Source organism: Dioscorea cayenensis, chromosome 17 (genome assembly GCF_009730915.1).
Source record: "Dioscorea cayenensis subsp. rotundata cultivar TDr96_F1 chromosome 17, TDr96_F1_v2_PseudoChromosome.rev07_lg8_w22 25.fasta, whole genome shotgun sequence".
Taxonomy (NCBI): domain Eukaryota; kingdom Viridiplantae; phylum Streptophyta; class Magnoliopsida; order Dioscoreales; family Dioscoreaceae; genus Dioscorea; species Dioscorea cayenensis.
Genome location: NC_052487.1, coordinates 3166752 through 3187010, shown reverse-complemented (window position 1 = coordinate 3187010; position 20259 = coordinate 3166752). Strand labels below are relative to the sequence as shown.

At 34.6% G+C, this 20259-nt stretch overlaps 3 protein-coding genes across 3 annotated transcripts; 2 read left to right on the top strand and 1 right to left on the bottom strand.

The window, feature by feature from the left end:
• Nucleotides 1-7230: 7230 nt before the first annotated feature.
• LOC120280793 (probable E3 ubiquitin-protein ligase ZFP1) lies at nt 7231-11043 on the top strand. Its single transcript, XM_039287739.1, has 5 exons — nt 7231-7811; nt 8169-8333; nt 10201-10296; nt 10376-10531; nt 10625-11043. The coding sequence occupies exons 1-5, from the start codon at nt 7344-7346 to the stop codon at nt 10754-10756; spliced, it is 1017 nt and encodes a 338-aa protein (XP_039143673.1). The 5' UTR covers nt 7231-7343; the 3' UTR covers nt 10757-11043.
• Nucleotides 11044-13217: 2174 nt separating this feature from the next.
• LOC120281378 lies at nt 13218-16586 on the top strand. The gene is made up of 3 exons (XM_039288221.1): nt 13218-13868; nt 15188-15596; nt 16228-16586. Exons 1-3 carry the CDS (start codon nt 13268-13270, stop codon nt 16424-16426), a joined length of 1209 nt encoding a protein of 402 aa, XP_039144155.1. The 5' UTR covers nt 13218-13267; the 3' UTR covers nt 16427-16586.
• Nucleotides 16587-17168: 582 nt separating this feature from the next.
• On the bottom strand, nt 17169-19910 carry LOC120281386 (receptor protein kinase-like protein ZAR1). Its single transcript, XM_039288230.1, has 2 exons — nt 18238-19910; nt 17169-18047 (listed from the first exon to the last, which is right to left on the bottom strand). The coding sequence occupies exons 1-2, from the start codon at nt 19724-19726 to the stop codon at nt 17398-17400; spliced, it is 2139 nt and encodes a 712-aa protein (XP_039144164.1). The 5' UTR covers nt 19727-19910; the 3' UTR covers nt 17169-17397.
• Between the last annotated feature and the right edge of the window lie 349 nt (nt 19911-20259).

Sequence of the window (20259 nt, the reverse complement as noted above, 5' to 3'; positions counted from 1 at the left end):
TGCCTCAACCATATCAAAAAATAAGTTAATTTTGATATTTAAATTAATATTTTTTTTTTATAACTTCTTTGAAAACACAGTTTCTAAACAACCAAGCATGATCAAGTTTAGTTTAAGTTAAAAAGAAATTATGTATCTTTCAAATACAATGAATTTCTAAAGTATAATTAAAGGAGAACAAGTGCACTTAAATCTTGTAAATTTAATTGCTCTGATTAAATGAAAACATTTATAATGGAATCATTTAGTCCACTATTATATGATAACCACTGGTATCATTCAATCAATTTACTTTGTCTAGTTGAATGTTTTTCTTTAGAAAAATAAATAATAAATAATAACAGTGGATGAATACCTTGATTTCTTTCATTTCCAAAGAAGGACTTGAATTAAGAGTAATGCTATATGTCACTACTAAATTTCACGAATTGCTTTACCGAATGAGTTGGCGACTTACATGGCATCCAACTCATACTGACATTCTCTTTCCTAATCAGTAGTTTAAAAAAAATAATAAAACAAAAAAGGATGGAAAGAGACTTAGAGTCAGAGATTAAGTCCCAAATCTCGCCCCCGACTCCCGTCCCCCTCACGTCGTCCCGGCTCTCATCCGTCGTCACCGTTGGAGAAAGGATCACAACATCACCGTCCACCGCCGTCGTAGTCCCGTTCCGGCTAACGCCTTCATCGTCGTCATTCCGGTCTCGGCTGTCGTCATTCCGGTCTCGGCTCCTCTTCCACCGTCGCCAATCCGTTCTTGGCTCCCCCTTAGGGCATCGCCGTCGCCTATCTCCTCCTTCCAATGGCTTTGTCTACAGGCAACATGGGACCCCGGATCAAGTGCTCAGGTTCGATTTCACCTCTCTTTTGTTGAAAACCTTGTGATTGTTTCTGGTTTTATTGCATTGATGCTTTGTTGCTTTGATTCATGCTAGGATGGTTCTTCGTCTTGATGTCTCACAAAGCTCTTGGCTTTCAAGAAACCACTGGGAATCCATTCTTACGTCACTCTCTCTTCTAGTCTAGGTTTTTTTGGGTTTTAGTGAGCTTTATGTTCGGCCATTCTTGACTTCTTCTTTGGATTGAAACAAGGATTCTCATCTCTTGATCTATCATTTGATACTTTGTCTTGTTTGATTTTCATTTTTTTTCTTGTATTGATGTGGTTTTTGTTAGCTTTGGATGTTAGCTTTGGTGGAATTTGGTTGCTTGATTTGAATTTGTTTCTGAATTGTGTAGGATTGGACGAGGAACACCAAGATGTGAATATCTTTGCAATTGGCAACAGGCATGTGGATCCATCTAAGCCTATTAATCTAGGACTGATTTATGATGTTGAAGCTAGTATTTCACAGGCTACCTATGTGGCTTGAGTTACTATGATGGTGATGGGAGTAGTATAATGTGTTCTTATAATAAGATTAACGTTCCTATTTGTGCTAATCCAAGGTTGATGTCTCAGACTTTTAGAGGAGAGTGGGATCTTCATGGTTATACTGTTTTTTATTGTGATTCAGTTTAGGTTATTATTGAGAATCATAAGTGGCTTCATGATTCTCCTGTTGATGTTATTGCTCAATCTCTCAGTGTTGGTTAATTTGTTTTAAGTACTATTTCAATTCTAAATTCATGTTGTTGAGTTTTTGTTTATGAAGTGATTGATTTATTTGTGTTGATTTGCAAGATTGGATTTGGATTGTGGATGTTGTGGAGTGGGAGATAATTATTTCCCGAATTTTGGTGAAAGTGCAATTCAACATGGAAGAATTAGAGAGAAAGATCTTTACAATGCATTAACAAACTCGCACAAGGCTCGGATTGAAGCACCCATAGCAATTTTGGTGGCAGTGGAGCCAGAAAATCTCCAGTTTTAATTGATAAATGAGAAGAATTTTACAGTCAGTGTGAGCAAGGCTTCAGGAAGCTTGTCAAGGGAGTGGAAAGCTCAGTTGTATTGGATTTCTAATGATCATGTTGTGAGGAGCGTTATTTTAGAAGTTTCAAATGTGTTAATGTTGCATAAATTAATGTTCAATGTTTAGAACTTAATTAATTAATGATAAATTTCTTATATAGCTTATCAAATATCATTTTTTATGATTACTACTAGATTTTAAATTAAACATAATCTACGAATTAATTAAGTTATATTGCAGTGAATTTTCTATCTTCAAATTTCAATACAATCTATTCTTCATTGTAACCTGTAAAATATGATTGATAATTGATAATCCTGAAGACATAATGAAATTAAAATTTTGTTAATTATCATGACTCCTCTTCATTCTCTCCTTCATGAAAACAAAAATAAGAAACTTATTCACATAACTCTTGAGATAAAGAGAGAAAGCATAATGAAAAACACTTTCATTAATCTCTCCTTCATGAAAACACAGACAAGAAACTTGTTCACATAATTCTTGAGATAAAGACAAAAAGCATAATGAAAAACACTTTCATTAATCTCTCCTTCATGAAAACAAAAACATGAAACTTATTCACATTATTCTTGAGAGAAAGAGAGAAAGCATAATGAAAAATACTAACAAGTTATAACTTGGGACTCAAAATCACCAAAACTCCTTCTCAAAGAACATGAAGAACACTAACAAACCTTAACTTGTCCCTCCTTTCCCAATTACAAAACCAACAAAAAAACTCCAAAAATCAGATCTTTCCTTCATTCACTCGGCCGACGACAGCTACAGACGGCCCGGGACGATGGCGGCGAAGGCGTTAGTCCGGACGGGACTGCGATTGCGATGGTGACGGTGACGGTGAACGCGAAGGAGTTAGTCCGGACGGGACTGCGACGGCGGCGGCGTTAGCCAGGACGAGACTATGACGGTGATGTTGTGATCCTTTCTCCAGTGGTGACAAGGAGACGAGAATCGGGACGGCGAGAGGGGGACGGGAGTAGGGGCGAGATTTAGGGACTGGAGTAGGGGCGAGATTTAGGGTCGGGACGGCTTGAGGGGGACGGGAGTCAAGGGTGAGATTTAGGGCTTTAATTTCTAATTCTTTTTCCATCCTTTTTTGTTTTATTATTTTTTTTAAACTGCTGATTAGGAAAGAGAATGTCAGTATGAGTTGGATGCCATGTAAGTCGCCAGCTCATTCGGTAAAGCAATTCGTGAAATTTAGTAGTGACATATAGCATTACTCTTGAATTAAATAGCATCCAATGTCTCTAAAAGAAGGAACAACATCAACTCTTCCACCACTAGTCATCTTCAAAAGAGTTAGAGATTGAGAATGAAATCTTCTCTGCCTACTAATAATTAGTACTACTACACAAAAACATCTGAGATTAAATATATTAGGCAAATTCTCTTGTTTCAGTTTTTAAAATTTGAGCGAGGTTTTATAGCAATATTGTATATATAAAAAAAATAGAATTAAACAACTATTGCAATGAAATCTATTGTATATCTTGAATTTTAAATGTCTTATGAATATTTATTGCACAAATAAATAAGTAAAATTATTATTTTTAATTATTAATATCAAGTAATATAAACAAAAACTTAAATGTAATAAAAAATTTAAATTTATATTTTGAAATACTTTGGGAGCAAATTTTACATAGATTTTGTGACAATATTGTATATAAAAAATAATATAATTGAATAACTCTTTGTTGCATACCTTGGATTTCAAAAGTCTTATGGATATTTATTGTAAAAATAAATAAATGCAATTAAATTTTTTTAATTATTAATAAGTAATATAAACAAAAATATAAATGTAATAAAAAAAAATTTAAACTTGTTCCTTGAAACACTCTAGCCTAGATTATACATATACTTTAATAGTATGTATAGATATTCAATTAAATCAAAATCTTATACTTTTCTATCAAGCAAATATTTAATTATAATTCATAAAATAATATTTTAATTTTTTTCTCTCATAACCATTGCTTTAGTTTTATATGTGTCAATATAAAATATTGATAAATAAAAATAAATTTGATATGTTTTTCTTTTAAATATAAAAAAAAATTCACTCACAAAAATTAAGATTTAGATGGCTTAAGCTAGTGGTTTCAAATTTAATTTTTTATGCCTACAAAAATTAACCAGGGAGAAAAATATATATATTTTTACTAAACTTGCATTATTTTTGTTTTTATTGGTTTACAACTCATAGTCCTTTGTAAATTGATGGTTAAATAAAAAAATAAAAAAAAATAAAAATCTATACTATTGATGTCAAGAAAAATACTATTTTTTAAGATGATGCCAAGAAAAAATACATATTATATATATATCAAGGATTTGTAATTTATATATAAGGCCCTATGTATGCACGCGCTAACGCACGTAGATTGAAAATCTAAATATGTTAATTCTGCACTGTTGGATCGATGTTTTTTTTTTTCTTTCTTTTTTGTTACTTACAAATAGTAGTATAATAAAAAAAATTGAATGCATAATATTTTGATATAAACCGTTCAATCAAATCTACGAAGTATTACCATCAATCACAATTTATATAAACAATCAAAGGACCCCACCCATCCATATTTCAATAGTACAAAGTATTTGTTATTGTTCATGGTACTATTACACATCCATTTTTTTCTATTTATAGCATTTGATTTTTTACACTTACTTTTTAAATACTGGGACGTTCTAGAATACATTTTCTCTCTCTATATATTCCTTTAAACATTCATGATGTATTGTTTAAGTATTCCAATATGATGGATTTAAATCTATGTCACATTAAATTAAAAAAAAAAACAATTGAAGAACACTTGAACTTTGATTTTTTTGATAAATTCAATTTTGGCTAAATTACAACTCAATCGATATACATCATTAAATTACAACTTAATTAATGATATGAAATATTAAGGGGGGAAAATTGGTGGGTTTTGGTTTTTATAAAATTTATAAACTAATCAAATAAAATTATAATAAATATTTGATGGAAAAGCATTGTTCTTGACTCTTTTGAGTAGATCCATGCATTTGTTGGGGAGGTTGCTTGGCCGGACAGCAAGTATCTATGTCTCTTTGCCCACTTATTCTCTTCTTTTTATATAAAATTATTTATTTATTAATTTATTTATTATTAAGCGCTTTCTAATCCAAATTCCAAGGCACAAAATGGAATTAGAAAGATAAAGCTTAAGTTTAGAGAGAGATAAAAAGTTCTCACTTTAGCATGCAATCTTCCTTATTTAATGCCTTGACTTTTGTTTCTTTGTCTCCCTTCTAATTTTCTATTCTCTTTATCCATTTCTTTCTTTATATACTACTCCTTTTAAATTTTTATTATTGTTGTTTTTTAATTTTAAATATTATAAGTAATCTTCCTTATAGAAAGAGTATTTTATATATTAGTAATTCATTGATTTTATTATTGTTGTTTTTTTAATTTTAAATATTTTTTCAAAAGCAATTCTTAGTTTATCTCCTTTTAAATTTTTTTATTAATATCATTAATTCATTCTAGATATGTTTCCATAACACATGACATATCAATTTATTGTTTTAAGTGAGAAAAAAAAATTAATGGCTCACAGATAAAAAAAAACTAAATTATATACAAATGAGCACCAATGTCAATAATCTATATTTTTTTTATAAATAACTAGATCCGGTATTATTTAAAAAGCTAGTGTATATTGAAAATACTAATAGAGATAAATAAACTAAATTATATACAACAGAGCAACAATGTCAATAATATATATTTGTTATAAATAACCAGATCCAATATTATTAAAAGAGCTTAGTGTATATTAGAAATACTAACATAATTATTGTTGTTTTTTTTATTTTTTTATTTTTCAAAAGCAATTCTTAATTTATATCCTTTTAATTTTTTTTTTATTAATTTCTTTTAATTTATTCTATAAATGTTTCCATAACACATATCAAGTTATTGATTTCTAGTGAATAAAAAAACATATTTGATGTGTCACAGATAAAAAAAAAAAATTAAATTATATACAAACAAGTACCATAATCAATAACCTATATTTTTTTATAAATAACTAGATCCCATATTATTAAAAGAGTTTAATGTATATTAAAAATACTAACGTAGAAGAGCATGGTGTATATTGGAAATACCAATATTGTTAATTCAAATATAAAAATTTCAGTTTCATATGCCTTTCTAAATTGCTATAATTGCATAAATTTATCTTTACATGTGCTATTAATTAGACAATTAATACAACTTGTATAGATATGGTGTTGTTTGTTAATTTGTTAAAATATATCACCAAAATAGAAAGTGATCTAGATCAAAGCCTACCAAGATCCAAATTGATGAACAGGGGAATGAAAACACCATCACACCAGCCTCTTCTTAGGGACTTGTTCTAATAATAAATGGGTGAGTTTCTCTTGTGTCATTTTCAAACAAACTAGTGGTTGCAATGCTTCTTTCTTTTTATTTATTTATTTGTCTTAAATTTTAAAATTAATATTAATAAATTTTTCATATAAATATGGATGACTCAAGAATAGCTGATTTTTACAACACGTGTTTTTTTACTTGTGTGAGTAAAGATTTAACTTGTTTTTCATAAATCCTGATAGTAATAAACCAAATGATTATTGGTTAAATTTTTTATTTTATTTTTACTTTTAAATGCATTTTTTGATTTATAAAATTTAAAAAAAAGGAAGAAAATATAAAAACATGAATTTTATGACTTGGATTTGCCTTAAATTTGGAATTTAATAAGTATTTACATAACTATGAACTTTTTTTTTGTTTGCATAGTTTTAAGATAAGTATTCTTTAAATGATAATCAGTGATTGTAATTAAATAAAAATCTGAATTTCATTTGCAATTGATCACAAAGTATAGATCATTTACTATAATTATTACCAATTAATCATGCTGTCTTTTTTAAAAAAAAAAAAAATCAAAACCTATTCACATGACATTTATTTACATAATAAATAAAAAAAATAAAAATTCCCTCCATCCCACTGTTCACTTTATTTTTTTCCTCAAAAAATTTCACAATTAATAAATAAATTAAAAATTTAAACTGAGATTTTTTTTTTTTATAAAATAAAAATAAATAATTTTATAAATATTTGTTTTTACTAAGTAGTAATTAAAAATTTAAAATAGTGGTTCTCATACCAATCACGAGCATGGCACGTGACCCCACCATGGCTTTCTTTTGTCTCTCTCCATCTTTCTCTTTCTCTCTAAAAACCAAAAACCCAATAATAACCCTCTCGAAACCAACCAACAAAAAAAAAGGCCCCTTTTTTTTCCTCGCTCTTTTGCAAACCAACAAACAGAGCACGGGCACCACCGCATTCCCCCACTCTTTCTCCTCCCTTCTTCCTCTCCGATCATGGCCTCACCCGCCGACGAGGCTCCGGCGACCACCATCGGTGCCTTCCGTCGCTTACTGCTTCTCAAGAAGTACTCGGATGCTCCCAAACCACCTGAACGCAACCCACTCATTGCGTCCAAGAAGAAGGGCTTTGCGGCCGCGGCGTTTCGTGGGTTTGGCTGCGCATCGGCTGCTGCCTCGCAGGTACACGCGCCGGCTGCGGTTTCCGCTGCCGCGGCTGTGAGATCTTCTGCTGATTGGCAGGGAGGTGGTCGGAGGGCGCGGAAGCGGCGGGCTAAGCAGAAGAAGAGGAAGGAGAGGAGGGGGAATGGGTCTGGGGCTGGTTCTGGAGCTGCTTCCGCGACGGATGTTTGGTGCGCTCCTGGGATTGCGTTTGGGGCGGATGCTCGGCCGGTGGATTGTGTTGTGGCTCATCATCCGGTGGTGGCGCGTGCCAGGGCTGATTCTGAGAGGGTTCATAGGGAGGTGAGGTTTATCAGCTCTTCTTCACTTGTTTCTCTGTTTATTTCCTGCGAATTTGGTCTTTTTTGTGTTAATTTTCCTTTTATATCTATCCCACTGCCTTTCCTGTTTGGAAAAATTTAAGTTTTGGAGATCTTTAATTGCGTTTTTATACGCCTTTGGTTTAATGCTTTAGTTTACTTATTTGCTGTTCTTTTTTATGTGTTTTCTAATTCTGTAACTTTCTTATTTTGCCATTTTTGTTGATGATAGCAATTGGTTTTCTTGAAACTGGAGGTTATAATCTATCAAAATTATTATTATTTTTTTTAAATTTTTGGGGCGTCTTTGATGATATGTTTTCCCCCTTCTGATTTGCAGAGAGCTTATAATGTAAGGCGTGGTGGTGGCGATCAAGATCACATCTCATCATTCATTGATTCTTCATCAGCTTTGGATGAGCCCCTTTTTGGATCTGATCTCTTGCCACCAGGCCATCTACGTCGTTTTCGAGGATATCGCCGGTCTCCTGGTGGCCTTGAAGAGGTTGCTTTCTTGGCCTTCCTGGTTATCTTTATGCTGCATTGGTGCTTATCCTTTACTTGCTTCCTGCCCTGCAAAGTGCTAGCTTTTTTGTGCTTTTGTTCTAACTTTGAAAAATGGAATCTGAGACTGTGTCCTCTACTAGGCGATGATAGCCCCTACCAATGGCCAAGTTCATTCTTTTGTTGATTGGTAGTGTTCTAAGAGAATTGCTATAACTTGTTATTTACTTCACCAATGCACAAGTCCTAGATTGAATCGGTCAATATTTGATTGATTGTTGGTGAATTTTAGTTACCGATTTCATATTCTTCTCTAATATCTAGAACTAATTAGTCAATATCTGATGTTTATAAATAAACTGATTCATTTTGGTTTTTATTTAAACTTTTCACTGTCCTATTCCACATGTCATTTGTTTGGAAGCTGGACAAAGTAATTTTTTTTCTTATGAAGTGTCTGCCAGATATGATTTATTTAATGCTTTCTAGCTGTACCTGGCTTTGGTTGAAGTTGATAGGGTATGCCTTGTCTGCAAACATTTGGTCACGACTAGGATTTGAACATTTCAACTTTGCTGTTAGTTGCTTTCTTTTCTCACTTTTTGAGTAGGATTTTGATTGGTTCAAATTGTATATATCTGCCAGTCATGTGAAAATTATTCTTATAGCTTAATATTATAATTGAAGTTTTAGATCATGCAAACAATTTCTGTATTGATGAAAGACATGTCTGATTTCATAGGATTCTTCTACTGTTGGGATTACTATTAATTGTGACTATTGTGGAGCTTTAAATTTTTGCAGTGCTAATTTAAAACTTGTTCTGTTGTTCATATTTCAACTATGTTGTACCGTTGGTGCCTGACATCAGTGCGGTGAGGCCATGTGTGAGTGGCTTGAAAGCCAACCTCCTAACACTTGCACCATACTGGGCACTGAGTGCTGATTTGCATTCTTTCAATGAATTGATGGCATTTTCCATTCTCAGCTGCTGTTAGATTTGTTCCCATCTGTTTTTCATTCTTTTTTCTTTTCTTTAAAACCCTTGAACTCTAGTTCTCGTTTGTGTTAGTTAGTTGTTGGCAAACTTCATGGTTAGATATATGATTCTGAATAATTTATGCTTATTATTTATTTCATAATGTTGGGAATTTGACATAGCAAACAATACTGGTTACTCTTTTGTTGTTGCATTTCACATTTTGGGTTGTTTTTAGGTGCTTTTTGGAGAAATAATGAGGTTTGAAATGTTGTACTTATTTTATATCTTACATATGTCACTGTAAGTGTCAAAAATGAAAACTCTGTTTGTTTACACCTTTTGGCTGATAGCTGATTTGATGTGTGCAACTGGTAATGAGGGAAGGTTTGTGATTGCTATAAAATTCCTTGTTAATTTGGATTATGATTTGTATGTCTCTGAAGCATACAAATACTCGGCAATCTAGGAAAATTAGACCAAGCCAACCCATAGATGTACATTTTTCGACACTGTGATTGCAAGGTCCACTCATCTAGCAGGGACAGGCCTTCATGATCTGATTGTGCAAAAGATTTATTATTATCACCACAAGCTAGCCAGGTAAGGTTGGAGATGGACCCTACTCTAGGTTATCAAGGACATGCCTACCTGAATTTCGAAACTGGAATCTAATGTTTGATCATGGTTAGGCTTTAATTTAGCTGATGAAATGAATGTGTCTGAATGTTTGCTTCCATGCAATGACCATGATGTTTTGGATGGTGGAGGATCATTTGTAACATTGCCTTTGTAGAAATAATGAGCAAAAAAAGGGGAAAGTAATCATCAATTCTATGCAGCTGCTGTGTTCCTTTTCTGATGTTTGTGTTTTGTTTTTCTTCTGCAGATAATGATGTTTCAAACTAGACTGTTATTGGGGCGAATCGACTCATTTGATCAGTACAGAGACTTGCGGCTTGACGTTGACAATATGACATACGAGGTTCTTATTTTCTTCAACTCAATTTACTACATACCCACATACATCAACAGAATCCGAAATAATTTTCCCGGCCAAACAGGAATTGCTCGAGCTAGGAGACAAGATTGGGAATGTCAACACCGGACTAAGAGAAGAAGAGATCTTTCGCAACCTAAGAAAGATAAAACCCTCAATTCTCGACGCTTCACCATTATGTATATCAACTGGAGTTGAATGGAAATGCAGCATTTGTCAAGTCAGTGTTCCTCTTTCCTTGTTCAAACATAATAATTACTGATGATGATGATGATGATGATGATGATGATGATGATTTTTTTCGGCTTTTCAGGAAGAATATGAAGGGGATGATGAAATAGGGAAGCTGGAATGTGGTCATAGTTACCATATCTACTGCATAAAGCAATGGCTGCTTCAGAAGAATGCTTGCCCTGTGTGCAAGACTGCTGTTACAAAAAGCTAAAGGCAAGTGGTAGTCTCTATGTTGCAGTTTGACTGCTTTGTCACCATTTTCATTCTCTCTTTTTTCCATATATATATGTGCATAGCTTTTGAGCCTGTTATATGTAGAGAGTTAAGGAGAGTATTTGATTCTTTTGGTTTGTAATTCTGATGCTCAGTTCTCTTTTCTTGGGCATTGGATTCTTCTTCTTCATCTTCTTGTGTTCTTTCCCTATAAAATATACTTAAATCTTTTGCTTCTTGGCATCATCTCAAGGTAAAATGGTGTTCATTACTGTCCTCTCTGTATATCTCTGATATTGTCCTCCATAGCTGTGTTTGTTTGTTGCTTTATTGGCTTGGATTGCCCCACCAAAATTTTATTGGATTAGATGCATTTAGTAAGTGTTTTTAAATTAATATAAACAAACAGTTTTTATCCATTAAAATTAAATCTTGTATATTATTTGATTTAGTTGGTATTGAAGTTGTCAATTATATGTATTTCCTAAACTAGAGTTGATGAAATTTTGAGGTGGGTGGGAATATGATTAAAATAAAAACTATTAAGTTAAACTAAAGATTTTTCTATTAATATTTATATTCTGAAATTAAATTGTCAGTTATAGTTATTTAAATTATTAAATTTAATGTGTCATTGGTGTTTTTGTGTCCCAAAATTATTTCACCCAACTTTGTTTATGATTACATACATGTCCTTAAGGCCAAACATCTCAACTTAAACAATTCTTTTTTATTAGAAAAAAATAATAATAACAACTCTTTAACCTTGAGTTCTTTAATCTGCCCCTCATTTAAAAAAATAAAATTCATTATTCTTAAAAATCCAAATTGAATAATTATCTAATGCCAAAATAACTATTTTTTGTTTTAGGTCATTTTAAAACACATCAAATGTTTTGAGAATGATAAATGGATAAACCCAACATATAATTTTTGGATCAATGGTACTGTATATATTTTAGAATATTATTTAAATAATGTAGCATGTATATATTTTTAGAATATTATTTAAATATTGTAGCAGTGTTGTTTATTCACTACTCATAGGTCATATGTGAGAGGATGCTTTTTTTTTTTCTCAATATCTTCTGGGTATACATGTAGTAGGGTTTTAATTGGTTTATATAACTGATATTTACCCAAATTAATAAATTCTTAAAAAATCATTAAATCACCATAATTAATGATGTATCATCCGCCTATCTCTTGACATCCCCCGTAGGGATGTGCTTATCCCCTGCAGGGCTGTGCTTGTCGTACTTGTTAATTAAATAATAATAATAATAATACTAATAATAATAATAATAACCACACATCAAACTGCACACTAAGGGCATGTTTGGATACCTCAGTATTATGCCATAATCCGTACATTATGGGATAATATAATATTTTCACCATATTATAGCATAATGGCTGTTTGGTTACCAAATTTACAATACAAAATTATGCCATAATGTTGAGATTCTGGCATAGAATGGAATATTTTTTTATGTTGAAAATCGCGGCTCTGGTCTTTTGGGTTTTCTCGTTCTCAAACACAAGCTCCACACCAGCTTCACTGCATTGTGGACCACACCGACGGTCGGCGATTGATCGGCGATAAGGGACTGGTACGCGACCTTAAGATCTCGCCAGATTGGAGTGCGAGAGAACGCAGTCGCACAGTAAGGTTTGGTTTCTAATTTTTTTTAAATAAAACGATGAAAAAACGAGGCCTCGAAGTTCGTCTCTCTCTCTCTTTGAAAACCAAAAGAAATCTCATTGGTTGCTATTTACTTTGTGGAAGTTGCTGGACATTCTCTTGACCAGTAGCTGAGCATGAATAGATCATCTTCTTCATTTTTTTTCCTCCAAACACTTAAGAAATCCATGGTGAAACAATAGTTAGAACTATGAATTTTTTCAACTCAAAGAAGAGTAAGTGTATAATGCAAAGAAATCATGTTGTGTATAAATAGAGAAAAATGATAACTGTTATAATTGTAACGGCTATATTTACAACGACTATATTCTAACCGTTATTTTTCAAATTTTAATTACCAACGGTTATAATCCAATGGCTATTTTTATTATGTAATAAATATTTATTTTGCAAAACAAACACTCATTCTGTAAGAAAAAAAAATGTACTAATTTTTGTAATATTTTTTTATTTTGGTACCCCAAACACCCATTCTGCAGGAATAAAATATGCCATAATTTCTATAATAATCATTTATACTTCCTACATAATAAAATTATGCCATATTTTTTTTATTTTGCATCCAAACAGGCCCTAATCTATATAGGCAAACATAAAGACAGCTCCGAACAACAAACCCGGTGGCTGAAATGCCGGTTTCAATCCGGATCCACCATTGGCTACCGGGTTAACATTGTTATCGGATCCTTACTATGATCCGGATCCGGATCCGTTTCTCTTCATCGCCATTTCGACACCATAAACCCTAATTCCCACCATAAACCCTAATTCCCACTCTCTCTCTCTCTCTCTCTCTCTCTCGCCATGAATCGAGCGCTCTTCAAGCTCGCCCATGGCTTCACGCGCACCCTCATCTCTTCTCCATTGCCTCGGCCCAACTCCATCTTCCCTCTCGTCTCCATTCCCAAATCCTTCTTCTCGTCTGAATCGCAGCCCCCACCCTCGAAACCCACATCCTTGGCCGAGGCTCGCCAGTCTGGCACCCTCGTTGAGGATGTCAGCAACGAGGAGCTGAACCGCCGCATCCAGCTCTACTTCAATGGCGACGAGGAGGCCCTCCCCTCCATCATGGAAGCCATCCTCGCTCGGAAATTGTCCGGAAAGCATGAGGACACCGATGAGGAACTCGTGGAGGAGCTTCAAATGCGGCCTCTCGAGAATGTCAAGGACCGCGAGTTCGAGTCCGACTTCGAGGAGGCTCATGAGACGGATGAGGATATCCCGGATCTCTACAATGCGAGGGATTATGTCCAGAATAGGATGGCCAACGATGAGTTCTTCAATATGGATGATGAGAAGTGGAATGACATGATCCGCGAGGCGACGGAGAAGGGGTTCCTGAAGGACACCAAGGAGTGTGAGGATATTTTGGAGGACATGCTCAGTTGGGACAAGCTTCTTCCTGGTAAAATCTTTGAATTTGGTTTTTACTTGAAAAGCTTCTCTTTTTTAAAATGCTGTGATTTAAATTGGTGTTTGTGATTAGGCAGTATTGTGATTGCTAAAGGAGTGTTTATTGAATTGAATCATTTCCAAAACTTTTCTAGAATGGTGTGATAGTTATGAGATGTAGTTTTTTGTTTAGTTCTTGTGATTATTAGAGATTTTGAGGTTGTTATTTATGAGAGAACTTCAAGTGAAATTTCATTGCATTGTTGGGATTTAAATTGGTGCTTGTGATTAGGCGTGTTGAATGAATTGAAAGATTTTGAGAACTTTGATGTTAAAGGAGGATGTTGTCAAATGTGGTAGCCGGCATGGTTCTTATGATATTAGGCATTATGAGGTTTTTTGTTTAGGGTAGGAGTAGGACGCTGAGTGAAGCGCCATTAAACTTTTTTTGAGAAACAATGTCCACGTCTCCTCCATTTGAAGTTTTTTGTTTCACTGGGATTTAACCATGCACTCTGGAACTCTAGAACTTTGGATGGCAGGATCACATGATAATTCAATGGTAACTCTTAAAAATTTTCATAAAAAGCTAAATCTATGCATAGTTTTTTATGTGTAACTTCCCATAATTTGAATGGTACCTGTCTAAAAGTTCCGTTCCTGGTTGTATGGTCTTAATTGTGCTCCTCACTGATGCTACTTGCTAGTCTTTAATATAATAATTTTTTGGTCACCAGAAGAACACTATAGATAGGTTCTTAGCGAGTTGCTGTGACAGGTAGAACAGTTTCTTGTTTTGGTGGCTTCTGTTTCTTATTCAATGCTTTTGCATTTTAAGGTGAGATTTTGAAGTCTGGCAATGCCTGCAATTTTCAATTACATAAATATTTCTGTATTGGTTTACTTTTACTGTTTTGATTCCATGGGTTGATTTTCTGTCAGATTCTATATGAAAACTCAAGCCCATTTTATATCAACAGCATATGAACTGGGCGTTGCAAATGTTGAATTTTCTTAAAATACGGTGTATCAGTTAAATCTGTCAATATCATTCAGCTAGTTTGTCACTTCCTGATCTTGTTGCACAATATGGTCTCTTTGCCTGTTTGCCTGAATGGTTGAATCATTTGGAGTTGCTTGTTACCTGTGAATATGATAAAGAGATGGGAAGCAAAAGAAAGCAATCCTTTTGTTTTAAACATATACTGTTTACAGCATGGATTTCTCATATAGTATAAGTTAATATTAACTATGTTTTTATAAATCTTTTTGGGCATAGTCTTCCATCTACATGTTCATGTGGCTGATTTTTTTCCACATGCTTTTATTCAGATGAGATAAAGCAAAAGGTGGAAGCCAAATTCAATGAATTAGGTGACATGTGTGAAAGAGGAGAATTGGAGCCTGAGCAAGCTTATGAGCTATTCAAGGAGTTTGAGGACAAGGTGGTTGCCGAATGTGCGGAGCTAACGGCGCATGAGCTTCCTGAAGAAGATATTTCTGAATCATCAAAGAATGTAAGATTAGATGATCCCCCTGGTGAAGGGCCCATTCTTAGATGGGAATCACGAGTTGTGTTTGCTCCTGGTGGGGATGCATGGCATCCAAAAAACAGGAAAGTAAAACTTTCAGTGACAGTGAAAGAGCTGGGGCTTTCACGGGCTGCTTTCCGTCGATTAAGGGAACTAGTTGGAAAACGTTATAATTCGGGTAAAGATGAGCTCACAATCACCAGTGAAAGGTATTTTACACCCCAAATTTTATACATTCTGTTGTGACTTTCTTTATGAATGAACACTCCTTTCCTGTTTAAGGTTGAATATTTTTACATTGTCTGAGCACTTCTCAAAATAACCCATGACTGCTGGCAAGTTAGTATAGATCATAGCTAACTTTCTTGATTTTCTGTTGCGATAGCTCATTTAGTAAGAAAATGCAAGAACTTGGATGATGTGCTCTTCAGCCGAGGCTCTTGCGTAGTGCTTGGGATCATATTAGAAACTCATCCAATGGAAAATCACACATTCTATCCTGATATTGCGCACTAGGCTTTCAAATCCGTGAAGTTAAATTGCTTCTATTGGATTTGCTTATGCATTCTTGTTGTGTGTTATTTAAACCTGTTGATGTAGTTGCCATTAGGTAATGATATTTTACCATCATCTTTAATTATATGTTGTCAATTGCTCAGGATTGTCAAATACTTCGCCTTCAATGTATATTGGTGAAGTTAAGATTTAGCAATTATTGTGTCTTGCAAATTCTATTCTATCACGAGCTCAAATATAGCAGCAGAAAATATGTGGTTTCTGATGAAACGAAAAATGTCGTCTAAAATTCTTGTTCTTCTCTTTCTTGTTAAAACTTATTAGGTTTGAGCACAGGGAGGAGAATAGGAAGGACTGCCTGAGAACTTTATATGCCTTAATAGAGGAAGCTTCAAAGGCCACTAAACTAGTGGAAGAAACTCGAAATGCTTATGTGAAAAATCGTCTTAAATCCAATCCACAATTCATGGAGAGATTAAAGGCCAAGACTCAGAAGATGCAAGGACAATCAACCTCCACATAAGGTTTCTCTTCATCGATCAATGGATTAAAATACTTCATCATGTGCTGATGTAGTATCACATACCCCAAAACAAGGTCATGCTTTTACTCAATTTATCTTGTAATGGAGATGACATTTTTGAGCCTTCTTAACATCAAATAACAGTAAATTTACCTCCTTTTGTCTGTTTCTTGTTTTAATTGAGTATCATGTTTTACTGAAGAATAAATATTGATATATATCAACAAGTACTGAATTAATTGAGCTGTTGATGAAAAAACTTAGTAGTTATTTCTGCCAAGTTATTTCTCTGATGCGTTGAAGGCAGGCATGTTCTATTGTTGAAATCATCAAAAGACAAAACCATACTCGGATGTTGGTGCTGTGTTTTCCACTTTTCCTTATTCTGGTTTGTCTTCATGAGTCACATGCACAATTCAAGACAAAGGAATGAACAACAATAAGGTATCAAAGAGACAATTCTGGCACTCACATGACAGACCACTACAAAACTCTTATCTGGAATGATGTGAAATGTTTACATGTGCATGTCATGGTATTGCCTTGTATATCTTCTATACATTAAACCATTATATATATATATATATATATTTATATATATATTTATATGTATGTGTATGTATGTATATAATTCTGTAAAAATTTAGGTCTGTTAAACAAGTGACTTATTTGTAATTTCATAGTTGTACATGAGTATGTATGCAAAAAGACCTCTAATGCTAATGTCATTTGCCAAGTAAGATTTGGGGTGAATGTTGTCATGTTATTTCACATTTTCATCAAACAAAAGCGCCATTAAACAAAGCTAGGATACAATGAAACAAAAGTTCTACAGAAATTCAGGTACCTTGGCACACCAAGAACATTAATAATCAAGAAGAATTAATGAAGAAAAACAAACTTTACATCTTCGGAAAACAACTAAATTTACTCTGCTTCATTCCTTTCTTTTAAATATTGCTCATCATCTATCATAATCCAGCTGCCAATCTCTCCAAAGTGTCGGTAACTTGTCTCATAGATGGCCTACTTTCAGGATTATACTGAACACAAGCCAAGGAGGTCTTAAGCACTGAAATTATTTCATCTTCTTTCTCTGGTTCTTGACCTAATGCCGGGTCTAGAACATCGCTAAGGGGCTTCTTCGCTTCGATGCAGAACTGAAACCATCGAACTAAATCCATGTCCGAAGTATCTAACAATGCAACTGGAGATCGGCCGGAGATCAGTTCTAATAAAATGACACCATACGAATAAACATCCCACTTCTGAGATGGTTTCAGAGTTTTCAATGCTTCGGGTGCTTGATAGCACAATTCTATCTTCATCACCGGCGTCACAGCAATGTCGGAGAACTGGTTTTGTGTTTTTTCGGTTGCTATTCTTCGGGAATGTAGCATCGGTGATCCTCCTGCTATGTTTGCAAGGTGTGCTAGACCGAAGTCGGATATGTGTGCTTCCATGTTAGGCCCCAGAAGTATATTGTTAGGTTTGAGATCTCCGTGGACGTATTTCTTCGGGCTGAACTCATGCAGGAAACACAAACCTCGAGCGATTCCTTTCATGATTTTTAGCCGGACAGCCCAAGACATCGGCGAAAAAGAAACAGGCACTGATCTACCTGAAGTAGACAAAACAGAGAATATATAGTTTTCGTATTTTCTGAAGCTCCAACATGTACAAATCTACACAATTTGGTTCACTTCTAGAGTCTAGTGTTGACAACATCAATTACTTAAACTAACTGTGATTTCGAATAAAAGGACAACTTTTAAAGCTAGTTAGCAAGAAATTAGGATAGAAGTATTTACCATGAATTGCAGCGGAGAGGTTGCCATTCGGTATAAAATCATATATAAGAAGTTTCTCTTCGACGGACCAGTAATAAGCTCTGAGAGTAACAATGTTGGGATGCCTGACCTTCCCGACAGCTTCTACCTCCGTCTGGAATTCCTTAAACCTCTGTGACCCGCCTTCGCCCAATCTCCTCACCGCCAACATAAGCCCGTTATCGAGCACCACCTTGTAAACAATCCCAATCTCACTCTTCCCCAAAACAAACGCCGAAGCCTTCAACAACTCATCCAAATTAAACTTCACATGACGATCCAACGGAACGAGATCATTTTGCTCTACATTTTCCGATGAGGTATCTGAATCCTCATCCATACAACACAAGCATTCTTTCATAGCCTTCAAATCTTTATCATTACTCCCATTTGCTTCATTTAATCTCATTGCAATCGCTCTACGGTAACAGTAAAAGAACAACAATGCAATGAGAGCTATGCCGAATAAATCACATACAACAATTGCAACGACAATGGCTTTACTCATGCTTGTTCTTTTGCTAATTCTACCCTCATTTTCACCACCTTCGATTGTTGGAAACATAGCAGGACCATCGGGGGGTACCCCATTAGAACATGGGGTCTTCAATGGTGGTCCACAGAGAAGAGGGTTGCCAATAAAGGCAGTAGGTCCTCTGTTAACCAAAGCACCATTTTGTGGTATCGGTCCGCTAAGATTATTGTATGTAAGATCAATGTAGACCTTCTCCGGGAGGTCACCGAAACTCAGAGGAATCAAACCAGAGAAAAGATTATGAGAGAAATCAGCAGTCCCTTCGAGCTTTGACATATTACCAATATCCATAGGAATAGAACCATTCAATCTATTGTAAGAAAGGTCGAGTTTTTCCAATGCATTCAGACCATTCCCAAAACCAATTGGCAAAGAACCAGTGAAATTATTATGACTCAAAACAAGAGTCTTCAACCTCTTGCAATTGATCAAAGCATTGGGCAAGGAACCAGTGAGTGTGTTCAGTGACAAATCCAAGACTTGAAGAAAAGCAAGGTTACCGATCTCCGTCGGGATAAACCCGGACAATGCATTGCCATAAAGAACCAAGCTTTGAAGCCCTCTGGCTTGAAAGAGCTCAAGGGGCAAGCTCCCAAAAAGCCTGTTGTTCCTAAGATTGATATGTCTAAGAGATGCAAGAGAGCCAAGAGATGATGCAATGGAGCCCAAAAGTCTTTCTTTGGGAAAGCTAATGGAGACAACCCTAGAGTCTTTGCAAGTGATACCATTCCAAGAACAAGGGTTTTGCTTGGAGGAGTCCCAATTGGCAAATGAGCCATTAGGGTCTTCAGTAATGGAAGCCTTGAATGACAGAAGGGCAAGACCCTCTTCATTCAAGCAAACAACATGAAGAACAAGGACACTAAACATCAAGAACATGAACAAGCACAAACAAAGGTGACACCTTTGACATGAAATTGACACTCTAAACTCCATGAAAGACTAAAAATCTATGAAAGGCAAGAGCTTGTGAGGTGTTTGAAGGCTTACCTTTTCTTGGAGCTTGGAGTTCCTTGGCAATGGCAGAGGAGAGAAAGAAGAGAGAAAGAGAGAGATGTGATGAGTGATGCTTGTGGGAACAATGGATGATTGTTTTGTATTTTTATTTGTTTGTGTGGGACAATGGAGAGGGAGACAGTGAAGACTGGACCGTTGGGGAAGCAAATACTACAGCTGAGTTTTGGGGGTACTGTTTTCTTGGACATGAATGCGCCACCCCCAACTAAGCTTGGAATGCTTGATTTTCTCATTGTGTGTGTGTGTGTGTGGTTTTTTTTTTTAAAAAACCTTTTTTTTAATGAGAAAATTATTTTTTTAAAAAAAATGAAGTGAATTGTGATGTTTGATATAATTCTAGTCTTGGTTAGATTGAAAAATTGGATAAACCACTGTTTTTTTTTAAATAATAGACGACAAGTGTCTTTTTTTTTTTTTAATGAATATAAATAATGCCAAACAACACTGGAACC